The sequence below is a fragment of the Dermacentor variabilis genome, chromosome 11, assembly GCF_050947875.1.
Source record: "Dermacentor variabilis isolate Ectoservices chromosome 11, ASM5094787v1, whole genome shotgun sequence".
NCBI classification, from domain to species: Eukaryota; Metazoa; Arthropoda; class Arachnida; order Ixodida; family Ixodidae; genus Dermacentor; species Dermacentor variabilis.
This window is the reverse complement of record NC_134578.1, coordinates 90552426-90567867: the sequence shown is the minus strand read 5'-3', so window position 1 is coordinate 90567867 and position 15442 is coordinate 90552426. Positions and strand designations below refer to the sequence as shown.

Sequence of the window (15442 nt, the reverse complement as noted above, 5' to 3'; positions counted from 1 at the left end):
GCTGGAGGCGTCCCATCGGTGCAGCTGTGGTCAGCTTTCGGTGCGATCAAAAAGTCATAATTCAGATATTTTATTCGCGGAACCGCATCTCAATTTCTTGTACGAAAGAGCAGTTTGCCAATGTTAGGAAATATAGCTAGCCTAGCAAGAACTGCTTCTAAACGTCACTCCTACTCGCCGAACCCAGTTCGTTGTATAAGAACAACTAATCAAATAACTTCAAGCATTGATTATTTTTTGTTACAGAAAACGACATTTTTCAGAGCTAGTTTATATACCCAGTTTGTCAAAAGAGGTCAGAATACCATTGAGGTCCAGTGGTCGGTCATGTGATGGTACCCGCCTATATTACCAAACTGAATAATTTTAAAGCACGTCCAGAACTTATTCAGCTCATCTTCACTTTAGATAATGACGTACGCAACTCCTGCCTATCTTTCAGTTTAGGAGCAGAGCATGATGGTCTTGCGGCGCCTGAATACCTAACCGGCAGCCCTGGAGCCAAAGATTGCCCAGAGAGCGCAGAATACATTATGGCAACCGTCCCGTCTGGAGCAATGCCGTCTCTTTCAGCGTGCACTCAAAACCAAGTGCTGGCGTTTGCGCGGTAAGCTCGTTTTGTCTTCAACGGCTACTAATAGGAAACATTTTCCAATATGGCTCCATAATGAGACGTAAATGACTTGTATGTACTAGCGGCATCATTTCAAGCGCGAGCACCTCAGAAGCTGATCCAGTGCGTTCATTCGGTAAAACTGCATTTGCAACAGTGGCCTAATTCAGGCACCAAAACAAAAAATTGAGTAATTTATTTGAAACCGGCAACATATTCATTATACGTCGCGCTTATTTACTTATTTATTTATTTATTTACCTTTGATTACTGCCAGTCTCTATCCGAGACCATAGCGGGTGGGCGTACAGATTGTACATGCAGGTATACAATAATGCATCAGCACCACACAGCAAAACAGAAACAGGCATCGAATGCAGTGACAGTCATCACAAACGTATAAGGGCTAAAGGTACACAAAATAAGTTTCCTTAATGATAATTATGAATGAATACCGAGCTGAAATTGTACGAACAAACTTCTAACGCTTATAACTTATACACACTCGTAGTAGAAGTAATATACAAAGCATACATTTTTAACCTCAGATGACACAAAGTAACCAACAGCAAAAGATAACAGAAATTATACATGAAACAGAGTCACATACATGCCAACAGCAAACCTAAAAACATTCCGTAGTGACCATTAGGCCGCTACCGCGCATCCGATGATCGTGAAATGCCTCTGGGGCTGAGAGCGTTACTGCATAAACAAATCATATTTTCTATTTTTTAGGCAACGTGCGATAACAAATTCCCATTAGTAACCGAGGTATCTAAACAACTCTATTCCGTGACAGCAAATGCAAAAAAAAAGAGTGCTTGAAAGTGTCATTGTGGTAAAGAGTACTATTTCAGCGTGTGTGAATTCTGATGGACGAATGTACAAGGATGTGTCAATGTTATAATAGTTGTGAAGTAGCTGAAAAATAAATTTCAGGTGCGCTTGTTTTGCTCTAATCGGCAGTGTTTAGAGGTCAGAGTGGGTAAAATATTTGTTGGTTAAAATGAGTGCGCTTATATTTGTTGCAGATGAATCTTGCAGCCTTCCGCTGAACATTTTTTAGTTGTTTAATGTAAGTGACTGTATAAGGAAACCATGTTATGTTAGCGCATTCTAATACCGGTCGTAGATTGTTAGTATAGTCTAAAAGCTTGGTAGACTGAGGGGCCATCCAGAGGCAGCTGCGAAGATGAAACAGCTTGAGCAGAGCAACTGAAATAAAATATCAGAAATGTGCGCATCCCATCTGAGGTTTCAAGCAATCGTGACACTTAAATATTTTTGTTCATGCACTTTCTGAAGCCTAGTGCCTTTAATGCTGTAATCATATTTGATAGCTTCTTTCTTTCGCCTTATGGCCGTATGTACTGTATTTGGGAGGGGGTTAATCGACATTAGCCACGTGTCGCACTAGTTCGAGAGATGGCTTAAGGAATCAGTTAGTGCAGGGTGATCTTAATTACTGTTAATTTCTTTGTAAATAATGTAGTCATAGGCGAAGAGCCCAATATTGCAAGAGATATTGTCTGTTATATCGCTAATAAAAAAAGAAATAACAAAGGAACCAGAACGGAACCTTATGGTACACCTGACGTGACAGGGAGGGTTCCTGATGGTACGTGCTCAAAGAGGACATATTGGGAATGGTCAGTTAAAAAGTTACTAATCTATTTCCAATGATATTTCGGATCTTTGCAAATAATTTGTTGTGACATACGGAACCAAGGGCTTTAGAAAATCTAGCAGTATAATACCTGTTTGCGCGCAGTTTTTAGTAGAGCGTGTTAAATCATGAACAACCTCTGTTAGTTGCCTTATAGTTGGTAATCTGCTACGGAACTCGTGCTAGCTATATGACAAAATGCCGATCCTCTCCAAGAAAGCGATTGAGTATTTAAGATTATATGTTCCAATATGTTTTGCACGACGTGCTGGCTAACGAATTGGTCTGAAGTTTGAAGGGTCATCGCTATTTCCTGCTTTGGGGATCGGGGGTATTTTAGCCTTTGCCAATCGTCTGGAAGTTTTGATACTACGAACGATTTGCAGAATACCGAGCCAAGGCATTAGCTTCACCATTTTGCGTATCGCTTTAGAAAGGGATTGAGGAGGTCGTCTGGTGCAAAGGTTTTTTTAGGCCTAGTTCGAACAAAAGACCTAATATTCCTTCGTCACTTACATCTATTGGGTTGATTCCCGTAATATCAGGGGGTGTAAGTTGCGGGATTTTTACGCTACCTTTTGTGAAGACAGAGGGGAAAATATTGTTGTATATATTAGACTTCGCACTTTTCTGTTCTAATGTTAGTTTAGGACTGCCATTACGCAAAACAGGCGTTCGTTCTTATTCGCATTTCAGTATGAGCTGATGATGCGAGACACAATATACTTCCGTACCTCGGTTTATTAACAAGCCAGATCGATGCACAGAAAGGTCTGTTGATGCATCGTCAAGCACCTAATGCACGAACTCTGTCCTCGGGCGAAGCGTTGACGATGCGCCTGAAGTACAGGCCTGTCTTCTTTGCTCCAACTGCGCACCGGAGAAGAGACTGCCATCCTGGTGAATCAATGGGAGGAGAAGACGGAGAAGAGAGTATGGTTTGAGTCGCTGTACATGGACGGTCTCGCGTCTGCGCCGCCTTAAGTCAGCGAACGGCTTGGGTGGCTGGACGAGGTAATTGACATGGGATGTCTGTGACACGACGCGGTAGAGACCGTGGTACTTGGCGAGGAGTTTAGAGGAAAGACAGGGAGTGGTCGAAGGTATCTAGAGCCAGGCTGAAGTGTCCGGCTGATATCCGCTGGTAGGTCGGTCATCATCGCGACGAAACTTTCCCTGCCATTGGTAGTCAGTCCTAAAAGAGCGGGCTAGCTGGCGGAATTTTTTGGTGTATCCGGAAGTTTGCGACAGCGGTGTGCACTCGGACGTGTCAGGTCGGTAAAGGACAAACGTGTAGAGTGCACACGAAGACTCACAGTCATATACGAGGAAGAATGGGGAAAAGCCCGTCGTGGCCTGTGGGGCCGCGTTGTAGACGTAGGTCACATATGGTAAAAGGAGGTCCCACTTGGTGTGGTCGGACGCAATGTACATAGCTTGTTGCCCAAGATACAATTTCATCGCTTAGTCGTGCCGTTAGTCTTCGGGTGACTGGTGGTAGTGGTGGGATGGACCGCGGCATGGCTGTAAGGAGTGCGTTAACTACCTCGGGAAGGTAAGCACGTCCTCTGTCACTCAGTAGCTCCCGGGGCGCACCATAGTGAAGTACAAAGTGTTGAAAGATAAAGGAGGCAACGTAGCAGGCCCTGGTGATTGGTAAGGTAGCTGTTTCTGCATAAGGCGTAGGCGATCTACGGCAACAATCCAGCGATTCCCAGTAGGTGTATGAGGTAGAGGGTGGTAGAGGTCGATGCCAATGCAGTCGAATGGTCTAGAGGGCACGAAACTGGCCCCAAGGGACCACAAGGACGGCGAGCAAGAGACTTGGGGTGTTCGCATGCTGAACATAAGCGTATGTACTTCTGATGAAAAGTGTACATCCCAGGCCAATAAAAGCGCAAGCGGAGCCTGGTGTAAGCTTTAAAGAGGCCAGCGTGGGCGCTTTGTGAGTCTGCTTGGAAAGCGGAGCATACATCTGCGCGGATGTGGAGAGGGATGGCGAACAACCACTTGCGACCATTCAAAGTGTAGTTGCGGCGATCGAGCAGTTCATCCCGTACCGCAAAGTGAGGAGCTGGACGGCGGACAGCACGGAAAGGGCGAGTCGCTGGCGAGTCAGAAGGGCAGTCGACCAACAGCCGCAATCAAAGGATCTTTGCGCTGCTCTGCAGCCATTTCAACGAGCACTGGTGACGAAAAAACTGAATCCCATAACAGAAAGGTAAGTCGTGTCATTCGATGTGGGCGAGCGAGAGAGAGCGTCCGCGTCAGTGGGTTTACGGCCAGGCCGACAGACAACGCGCATGTCGAGGTCCTGTGACCGGAGGGCCCAGTGGGCAAGGCGGCCTGATGGGTCTTTCAAAGTCGACAGCCAGCATAGGGCGTGATGGTCGCTAACGAAATCGAAGGGACGGCCGTACAGGTAGGGTCGAAATTTTCCAAGGACCGAAATGATAGCTAAGCACTCCTTTTCTTTGACGGAGTAATTAGAATCGGCCTTGGTTAGTGCCCTGGTCGCGTAAGCTACTACGTATTCGCCGTACCCACTTTTGCGCTGAGCCAGCACAGCAGCAAGTCCTTCACAGCTGGCGTCCGTGTGGACTTCTGTGGAAGCCATGGGATCAAAATGGAGCAGTATGGGTGGCAATGTGAGCAGACGGCCTAATGTCGTAAAGGTATGGTCGCAAGCTGGGGACCAGGTAGAAAGGCCAGTGTCGTCTCGCTGGAGTTGGGTCAACGCAGCAGTAATACTGGCAAGATTCTTGATGAAACGACGAAAGTATGAGCAGAGTCCAATGAAGCTTAAAAGTTCCTTCAGGGACGTGGGTTTCGGGAAATCGGTCACAGCGCGAAGCTTCGGAGCGTCGGGTAAAACCACATGTGCGAGCATCGTTGATTGATTGGCTCCAAAGCGACATTTCTTTATATTGTTACGTACGAGTTTGTGCCGCTGTGGACACAATGATGTTGGCAGATGAAGAGGAAATTGAAGTGTATCGAAGATCAGTTGATGGTGTTACCCTGGTCACGAGCTGCACCCTTGTAACTGTATATATTGTAAATTGATATACGTTCTCCCAGTGACATTTTGGTGGACGTGCGGAGTACTCTCGCCACAAGCCGGCCCCGGATCTTCGCAGCCGGCGTCACATCGGTTCCGCTGGTATGGCTACTGACGCTTCCTCCGCCGCTCAGACACCAGCGGAAGTAGTGCTAACCCAGCTACGTAACCCGGGAATCTTCATCGGCACTGGCAAGATCGACGTCGAAGACTGGATGACGTCCTATGAGCGCGTCGGTAAGCACCACAAGTGGGATGCCACACTTTTGCTGGCCAACGTGATATTTTACTTAGGAGGAACCGCGAAGGTACGGTTCGAGACACATGAAGCCGACATTGGAAGCTGGGACTTCTGCAAGGAAAAGCTACGCAGTCTTTTTGGAGGACCTGTGGGACGTCAAATGGAGGCCAAGCACGAGCTAGCGTTTAAGCCCAGACATCAACTGAATCGTACGTCGCGTATATTCAAGACGTTCTGGCTCTCTGCCGTAAAGCGGACGCAGACATGCTGGAGGGCGATAAGGTCGGACATATCTTGAAGGGCATTGCGGACGATGCGTTTAACCTCCTGCTGGGCAGGAACTGCTCAGCCGTAGAGTCTATCATTAAGGTATGCCGGAATTTTGAGCAAGCGAAGAGCAAACGCATCGTACAACGCTTCGACCGACTTCCAAATACGGCTGCTACTTCTTCCTGCAACACGCTGCGGCGTCACACAACGACCCTGAGGCGTCACATCTGCCTACAACGCCAAGCTTGATGCAGGTCATCCTTTGCGAATTTGAGGCTATGGCTCCAAGTTCTCACTGCCCTCATACGCATGACAACATGACCATTTCGCATATTAAAGCTGTTGTTTGCCAAGAAATTGCAAACATGGGCATCCAGTCTGCCGTCCGCCCACGTCCCACCCCTACCGCTCCTGTCAATGCCTCTGCTGCCCCTCGACTGTCGTTCCCGAATCAATATCGGAACCCCTCTGAGTGGCGAACACCGGATCACAGGCCAATTTGCTTTACTTGCTCCCGGGTCGGTCACATCTCCCGCCACTGCTGTAGTAGCCGCTGGTACTCCTCGGCTCGACCATATGCTGATCCCCGCTTCCACCGAGACCCGAGACCGCTGTCGCACCTCTCTGAACCATGCCATGCCGGCCTTCAGTCTCGGGCAAACACCACTAGCCGCTCGCCCTCGCCGCAACACCGTCAATTCCGTTCGCCTACACCTCGACGTCCCTCGTCCCCTTCCTACGCGGGACGCTTCTCGGGAAATGCTAAAGGCATAATATGTAATCTCTAATTGATGACCGCAAATTTGGTGCCATGGCCCCTGCAAGGAGGACCGGCACAGCAAGAGATCGACAGCAAGGAAGACGAAGAGGTGCATCTGGGCTCATGACGCGGCGCTGGCTCTCAAACAGGGGACGTCTTCGTAAATCGCTACGACTTATGAGATTGCTCCAATCATTCCAATTACCCATTGTGACGATCCCTATGCTGACGTCGACGAATGCTTCAACTTTCATGATTTCAAATGAATACTGGGGTTTTACGTGCCAAAAGAACGATTTGATTATGGGGCACGCAGTAAATGCGGACTTGGGAATAATTTTAACCACCACGGGATCTTTGGCGCGCCCACAATGAACGGGGCAAGGCTGTTTTTCCATTTCCTGCCCCTCGAAATGAGGCAGCCGCGAACTCGGGCTTAACACCACAATACCACAGCCACTGAGGCAGTCCGGTGGGTCAATATTTGTGAAAACGTCAACATTACCAACAGGAGAGGTCCAATGAATATGGTCGCCAACGGCAGATTTTGCCTGCGCAGCTCCTCATGCGTGTACATTTATAAACGGAAAAATGAATTAGCGAGGTAGAACTTCCCTAACGAAAAAAAAGCTGCCTGAATTTATTGACGAACTCTTTCGCCGCAAGGTGGCAGCAAGAAAAGCCCCGCCCCCCCCCCCCCCCCTTTGCGACCAACGTTCAAACACCTACAGAGCTCTACGTTTCATACACACAAGGAGTCATGACTCTGCCGCACGGCTTACGACATTATGCCTAAACCAGAAAGGGCTCACACACTGATAGGGATCGCGCAGGAACCCTTCAACGTTCTAGTTTTCGGCCTCGTCTCTGTAAATCAACACTATATAGAGTATGTATAGGCCTTCAAACTTCCGTTCTACTATTTACGTCTCTACTGTTGACGCCAGCGTAAAAGAATGCTAGCATTTAAAACACGCTAACCTTTGCCACGTCACGCACCGCATCGCCATCTGCCAAATACCGCAGCGACGAAGAAACCTGAGGAAAATTCCCATCCACTTAACACCTGCGACAACGTTGGTCGCATCGTTCGCCGGAAGCTCGAAACAGCCTATTCGCCATTCTTGTCGCTGACGCCTACCGATCCATCACCAGCCACGGTAACGATGTGAAAGCTTCAGACACACGGTCCGATTCGGCCTACGATACGGCACCCGACGCGCCGGAACCGTAGCCTGAAGGGAGGCGTTTTGCAGTGCCGAATCGTCGGATCGGATGCCTGGCGTGCGATATAGCGGGGAGGTTTTCACTATTCGACGCATCCGACAACCGCACCGTCGTTTGGCCGGAGACAATGATAGCGCGGTTGACACGTGGCCTTCTCTGACGTTCGCACCACAGAAGCGGCGCCGCCGGGCCGGGTTCTCGCCGATTTCTCTAAATGTCTGAGTGTCGCAGAAAATCCGGCGACGGCATCCGGCGACGGCGACCCCGTCAGCAATAATTCCCATATATATTTAGGTATATATACTTGCCACGCTTTCCTACATGACATGCGGTATATACGAGTTAGATTGCCACACCATTCTGTCACTAAAGCTGCACATACTTTGTCTGATACCCTTGAAAACGTGATTTCTCGGAATTTTGAGACTGACTACCCACAAACAACCAAACCTGGAGGCTTACGAAAAGGGTTCTACTTAAATTGAGGACGACGCAGCGAGCTATGGAAAGCAGAATGATGGGTGTAACGTTTAGGGATATGAACAGAGCAGATTGGGTGAGGGAACAAACGCGAGTTAATGACATCTTAGTTGAAATCAAGAGAAAGAAATGGGGGGGGGGGCATGGGCAGGACCTGTAATGAGGAGGGAAGATAACTGATGGTCATTAAGGATTACGGACTGGTTCCCAAGCGAAGGGAAGCGTAGCAGGGGGCGGCAGAAAGTTAGATGGGTGGATGAGGTTAAGAAGTTTGCAGGGACAACATGGCCACAATCAGTACATGAGCGGTGTAGTTGGAGAAGTATAGGAGAGGCCTTTGCCCTGCAGCGGGCGTAAACTGGCTGATGATGATGATGGTGATGATGATGACGCACAAACAAGTTTCATAAATCAAAACACCAACAGTGTACGCCTTTTTTGTTAAATCTTCTCAGACCGCGAAACAATAACAGAAACCTGAAAATGATGTAATTTGATGGCGCAGTTGTGCACTACCTCGGAGATCGGCCCACGCAAGAGGCTGCATTTCTACCACAAAGCTCGCCTTTGTGCATATCTCTCGCCGCCGTCGTTTCCCGATTAACATTAAGGTCACATAATTTGCATTGCCGGGCAGCGTGAGAACCTTCAGGCACCTTTGATTGCTATCGCGCTTAACTCTTAAAGGAGAAGCTTAAACATCCTCCAATTTTTTGTCTTTCTTGTCGACTACAATTCGTTTCTGACGCGAAATAGTTACCAATTCAGTAAAATTCTCTTGAACCTGTTCCTATTCTGCAAGGCAGCGCCTAATACACTATTATAGCTACTGGCAAGATCGGGAGCCTCGACAGGAGGTCATTTCTCGTATAGACAGCACACGTCGACTGTCTGAACGAGACGCTTGCTGGCTTGCAGATTTGCCCTTCGCATTGACGGTGTCGATTAAAGCAATCGTATTTAAGCACCGACGACATAGGTGTACAGCATTAATCCTGTCGGCAAAATAGGCGCTCTTCGACGAGCTCGGGCCGGATTGCCGGCGCCGCCGGCCACGGCGTGCACCGAGATAGGCCTATCGTCCCTTTCGCTCTCTGTCAACGGAGTCGGCAGTGAACGGTGCGCCGTGCTGAAGTGTTTCAACGCGACAGCGTTAAGGAGCTCGTGACGCAGAAAAGCCGGTGTCGTCGGTGGCGTTGGCCGTGAGCGAAAAAGGCCGGAAGGTAATTCATTAGTAAAAAGCAACTTGCAAGATCGGCCGGGTGAGAATCGAACCAGGGTCTCCGGAGTGTGAGACGGAGACGCTACCACTCAGCCATGAGTTCGATGGTTCAAAGCGGCACAAAAGCGCCTCTAGTGGTTGCGGTGTTGCTTTAGAAACGTGCCGTAGTAACTTATACTCCTTTGTATATTGTTAATTATGAACATGTAAATTACAAAAGTCGCAATTAAACAAGTAGCGAAGTACGTTTCCGCTAGATTTTTTCTGCGCTCTGCGCACACGCAGAGCCATCTTGTGGCAAACACAGAAGACCCCCTCCTCGCAACGTACGGTGCTGCCCCGACACATGGCGCACCACTCGCCCCATGATCGCGTCCGCCTTCATGGCGCGTCGCGCCCCGGCTGTCCGTGCCGATCGCGACGTTTGGCTCGCGTAGATCGTTTGAGTGGGCGGTGCGAACGGGGTGCGATAACGTTATCGCGTTCCACTTTTGAAGGCGAAGCTGAAGCGTCCTCCAATTTTTGTCGTTCGCAAAGGCACAATTTTATAGACATTGTTCGCGTAAAGCGAAACATCATTGTGCAAAATTCTTTAGTTTGTATTTTCCGACGAGGATATCAAGTCTTCCGAGTGGACAAGCGCTGCTGGATCTGGGCGGAGCTTATGTGCCACTTGCTCATACGAATGCACGTACCCCGTGCCCAGAATTGTCGTATGCCGCACGTTGGATCGGACGCCGAAACATACCGTGTGCCTCCTGCTTAAGTGTCATCCGGCAGCTTTTTTGTAATGGGGATGTGGCCTGCATGTGCTTTCAACTGAATAAAAAAAGGAACGTCTTGAACATGTGAAACATATTTTTGTGAAAGAACACTTATTTGACAACAGTGGGAATGGCACTTTGTGAGTAAGAGGGCTCTCGAGAAGCCACATTTTACTAATGTGGTGATGCTGATCATCTGTACCGCCAGTGTATACTATATCAGAGGTGCGTCGCCCACGCATTAAGCTTGGGAAACGCATCGGCCCACGCGAGATTGAGCAGTACCTGACAGCCCAACAGTTGCCTCCTCATGCACAATGACGCCTATCACGTCGACAGGTCATACCTTACGTTATATGATGCGGTTCGCAACAAATCTCCAAGCCCTTATCAAGAAACTGAGAACAGCAACTTCCAGGAGTGATGCCGCTGTTGAGTTTCTCGACTACATCCTCCGATACCACATGCTAGCGACGACAATTTACCCGCAGCGCCATCTTCTGATAATGACGCAGTTATTTCCGGCGGTATCATTGAATCCGTCGACAACTGTTGATATCGTTGATATCGGCGCCTACTACGCTATTAGAGCTGCAGTAATGGCTACACTTCAAAAGCTGACGTGGCTGCGGAATGTTCACTAATGCGGTACTTGAGATGGTCATCTTGAGCCGTCGCTTGGCAGGTGTGCTAAGATCTGTGGCTTCACTTTCACTGGATATTTTCTCATGCTGAGGGACTGTTCCAGGCAACTTAGGAATGAACTTTCTTAGGCAACGTATCGCCATTGTGAATCATCGCTAGCTACTGATTCATGCAGCTTAAATTCACATGAGTTCAAAATGCCCCCCCACCCTAAGGAGGGTGTTCGTATGTGCAATGATTCCTTGCCAACACCACCCAGCTCTAGCGTGCTGGTTACCCGGGCGAGCGACGGCGACGAATGGTTATTGGAAGTGTTAGAGCAATGTGTCGGCCCTTCTGTCTTGTTAAGTCTGCGTCACCCGCAGCCTCCTACAACTGATCAAATGGCTCGCTCAAATTCTGGTGACAAGTTTTAGTCACGGGTACCAGCACTTTACGAGAAAGGCTTTTTCGCTTACGTGAAAGAAATTTGTGCCGCCCGTGTCAGCTTCTCACTCACGGAATTTTCCACGGCCCTGCACCACGACCAGCCGTCTACAATTCATGCCGATGTGAATCCCAAGCTTTTGACTCCGCAGCAAGAAATCCTTCACTATTTTTCTGTTTTCGTTTAGTGAAGACTTTGCCACGACGTCCAAGATCAAGTAGACACCCGTCGTGCAGCTCACAATTATAACCGAACCCACACCCATACGAAAGCACGCCTACCGTGTGTCTCGCGGAGAACACGCCATTCGCGAAAACGTTCAACAAATGCTTGCTGAGGACATGATTCAACTGATAACAAGCCCATTAGCCTTATCCGTGGTGTCAGTGTAACACAAGAATGGCATACTGCATTTTTCGACGATCATGGCAAGCTTAACATCACAAAATAAAGATGTATATCTCTTCTTCCTCTGACCGGCAACTCGTGTGACCGTTTTCGACAGTCCAGATACTTTTCCTCCGTGGATCAGCGCAGCGCTTATCGGCGAATCTAAGCCAACAGGCATGATCTGGAAAAAAAACAGCGTTTATTACTCCTGACGCTCTTTCAATCGTAAATTCCTTCCTTTTCGTACAATTCATCCTTTTGGACATGCTCTGCTTCAGCGCCTTTTCAAAGAATGACGCACATGGTTTCTTCAGGCCCTAATAGCCAGTTATGTCTTGTTTATTTAGATGACGCTCGTGTTTTCTCGGTAAGATTTTAGCAGCATTTCCACTGCCTTCGTGCAGTGGTTCACACCCTCCAAAAGACTGGCCTGCCCTTCAAGGCTCATAAATGCAACTTCGGCTACGAAGGGCTGATATTTCTTGGTCATGTCGTAAGCCACAATGAAGTTTGCTTGGAGCTTTTAAAAAAGCAAGGTATTGCTGCCTTCCTAACTACAACGAACAAGCGTGATGTCCAAAGATTTCTGGAATTTTGTGCGTACTACCATCTTTTTCTATACTACGGTTAAAAAATCGCTGAACCATTCAATCGTCTCACAAGCGACAACGTTTCCTTTGTGTGGGAACGAAATCAGCACATCTTTTGCGAGCTAAAATGACGCCTTCAAGCTCAACTGATTCTGTATCGTTTTTAACACCAAGCTAGCACAGAAGTCCACAGAGATGCAAGCAGTGTCGGCGCCGGGGGTCACTGGTGCCTGTTCGCAAACGAAAGGCGAGGCCGACTTGAAGAGCAATCAACGAAACTAAGTGTTCAGAGAAGAATCGCTCTCTTATGCTTCGGTTAGTTAACGTTTCTGTTGATTCGTGGATCGTAGACTCGACTTATACATCTTCGTAATTGCGAAATTCTTCAAAACGGGTGCATTTTCAATAATAACTTAAATTTATAGGATGCGGGGCGCAATTGTATCATTTGTCTATTTGCGAAACCCACACGTTGTCATAATATCACGTCGGCATGCACCGGATGTAATGTGTCTTCCTTGCTCTGAAAGTGCCAATCAGAGCAACAAAAGGAGATGCGGCAGTTCTTGCGCCAGTTATTGTGCCTATTATTGTGCGCACTATGACCAGACTTTTTAAACACCTATTAAGGAAAGCTAAGATCAACATATTACCCATTATAACACGTTTGTCGCATCATTTCATGGCGCTTTATCTGAGCTTTCTATAACTTCGTAATCACAGCACCGCTATGCAGCGCCTGTCTTGCTCGTTTCTCTGCCGCTCTGTCAGCCTTCTTTCTTGGATATTTCAACATTCCAGCCATCAATACGCAACAACTCGACCAACTTTCGGTTCGTTTGAACGCAGAACACTGCAGTACAAACAACACAAAACAGTATACTTCAGCCAGATTGTGATTACGACTAGTTGATCCATATTCACTACATTTTCTTGCAGCGCTGCTACTATATGTATACAGCACTTACAAAACGAGAAAGCGGTGCGCGTCATTTACTTGACTTTCATTTTTTAATCATTCGTAGTCTTCGTAGACGCGCTTCAAGCAATGCGACATTGCAGTGTAATGTGGAGCTTTACAACTAATGTGCGATGCCTCCTCTGACGAATAATTTCATACTATATTAAGCATCATCATCAACCTACTTCATGTCCACTGCAGGACGAAGGCCTGTCCCGGCGATCTCCAATTACCCCTTTCCTGTTCCAAGCGAGTTGAAAGTACATAAAGGCAAAGATGACGCCGAATTTCAGCATGCCTTAATTGAGGTCTTTTCAAAGGAATCAGCTAAGGTGAATTGGGTAGTCATAGTATTGCCATTTCTCGAGTTTGTGTGATGATGATTGCGTGACGTACGTAAAACGGACAAGTTTTGGTTGGGTCAATAAAACGGATGCAATAAATAAAACGGGTGCAATAAAACGAGTGCAATAAAATGCGATGGCCTCCAGATTTAACATACAAACAACTTCTTGCAATTCTCTAATAAAAAGGTTGTTGACAAACTTCGTTTTATTTAGCGTTATCAAACTGACTTCAGTATGCGGCAGAGTGTAGCGTCTTACCTAAATCTTCTATGCAACAACGCCGCGTTCGCCACACTCAGAGCCTTTTTATAAAAATGTGTGTCTTCTAACAAAAAGGCAACATTTATATCAGGGTTAAAACCTCGCCAGCCTGCACCTGAGACGCTCCAAAGTGGTGCCTCTCGCCAGGAGGGTAGTGCTACTGAATACTTAAGTTATGGACTGAGAGTGTGCCTGCCATGTTCGTGAAGATCGCAGTGGTATCGTCCACGGACTGTTGGCTTTGGAGCGATGCGGTGCGTACGCCTGTGAAGGCACCTGTATGTAATCGATTTCCCTTCATTTTCTCTGCTTAACAATTTGTACGAAATAGGTTTTTGCGTTGTAGGTGATGCTCCGAAATGACTGAAGCGCTCAATGGCGTGCACAAACCCACGAGCGCTTCGAAACAATTTTGCTAGACGCCGTTGTCTAAAATAAACGAGGACTTGGAGAGACGTGTCCCTCTTTATAGTGTTATATGTAAGTACTAACTAGTCGAAGCGCCAACACTATTGGAAAGCGCGCAATGACATAGGCAAGCAACACAATAACAATGCTAACTCTTTCGGTTCTTGTTTGCTAGGGGCAGCTAGCTTATCGAGGCGACTCAAAGTTTTTTGTTTCTGTTTACTATAGATCATGTAAGTTTCGAATCGCTTACCTACATTTTACTTGGCTTCTCACCCTTCCCTATCGGCTTTACGCAGTAAATGTCGTACAGATTGGGGGATTGCTTTCACTGTTCGGGCAGCTCTCGTGAACCGAAACCTACTTATTTACAAATCTAATAGTTATATTTGGTTTTCACGTTAGGAATACTCACTGTTTAATGCTTCAATAATGGTTATTTGAAATAAATAACTGTTGTTGCAGGAGTGAACGGGGCCAGTGTTTATTGGACTCTGATTCACGGGCAATGCTTCCTCTTACGGAAACACGTTTACGAAAACCATTGGATGATCCTGAAAAGTACTGCAGGAAGAAATATATGGAAGCCAAAGCCATAGAATTTGTAGCGGTAAGAATTTAGTTTTTATGTAAAAGCCTAATGACATCCCGACTTGCATAGTCAACAAAAAAATAGTGTCACGTGGTAGTGACGGTTGAGGACACAGCAACAAAACTGTGAATGGCGAAACAAACTTTATTGGGCGAACCTTTTTCCAGAAAAAAAAAACAGGCTACGCTCAATGCTCAACGAAATCGGTGAACGCAGTCGGCGATTGTGGAAAATCTGATCAGCAGGTCAAGAGCATCGGCTTTTATACATCAGTCGCCGAATGTTCCAGAGTAATCGCTGGGACCCGCGTGTCTTCCACAAAGTTCTATACCATTCGCGTCGCGCGATGAAATCAGATTGCACAAAGTACGGTGACAACAGCCAGCGGATAGAACCATCGATAACTTTCGAGAAACTTCCGACACATGCAGGCGCGCCCTGTGCTGTGCGATAACATTTGTGAAATATTGTCACCCGATAAAGATAAACAGGTACACGTTTCATTACCCCCTCC

At 47.4% G+C, this 15442-nt stretch overlaps 1 protein-coding gene across 1 annotated transcript in view; it reads left to right on the top strand.

Moving 5' to 3' along the window:
- The window catches only part of LOC142563374 (venom metalloproteinase antarease-like TpachMP_B), an 82503-nt gene that overhangs the window by 44366 nt on the left and 22695 nt on the right, over positions 1–15442 (top strand). Inside the window, exons 8-9 of the mRNA XM_075673934.1 lie at positions 443–607; positions 14802–14946. Of these exons, the coding sequence (XP_075530049.1) occupies positions 443–607; positions 14802–14946 (310 nt within the window). The remainder of the gene's footprint in view (positions 1–442; positions 608–14801; positions 14947–15442) is intronic.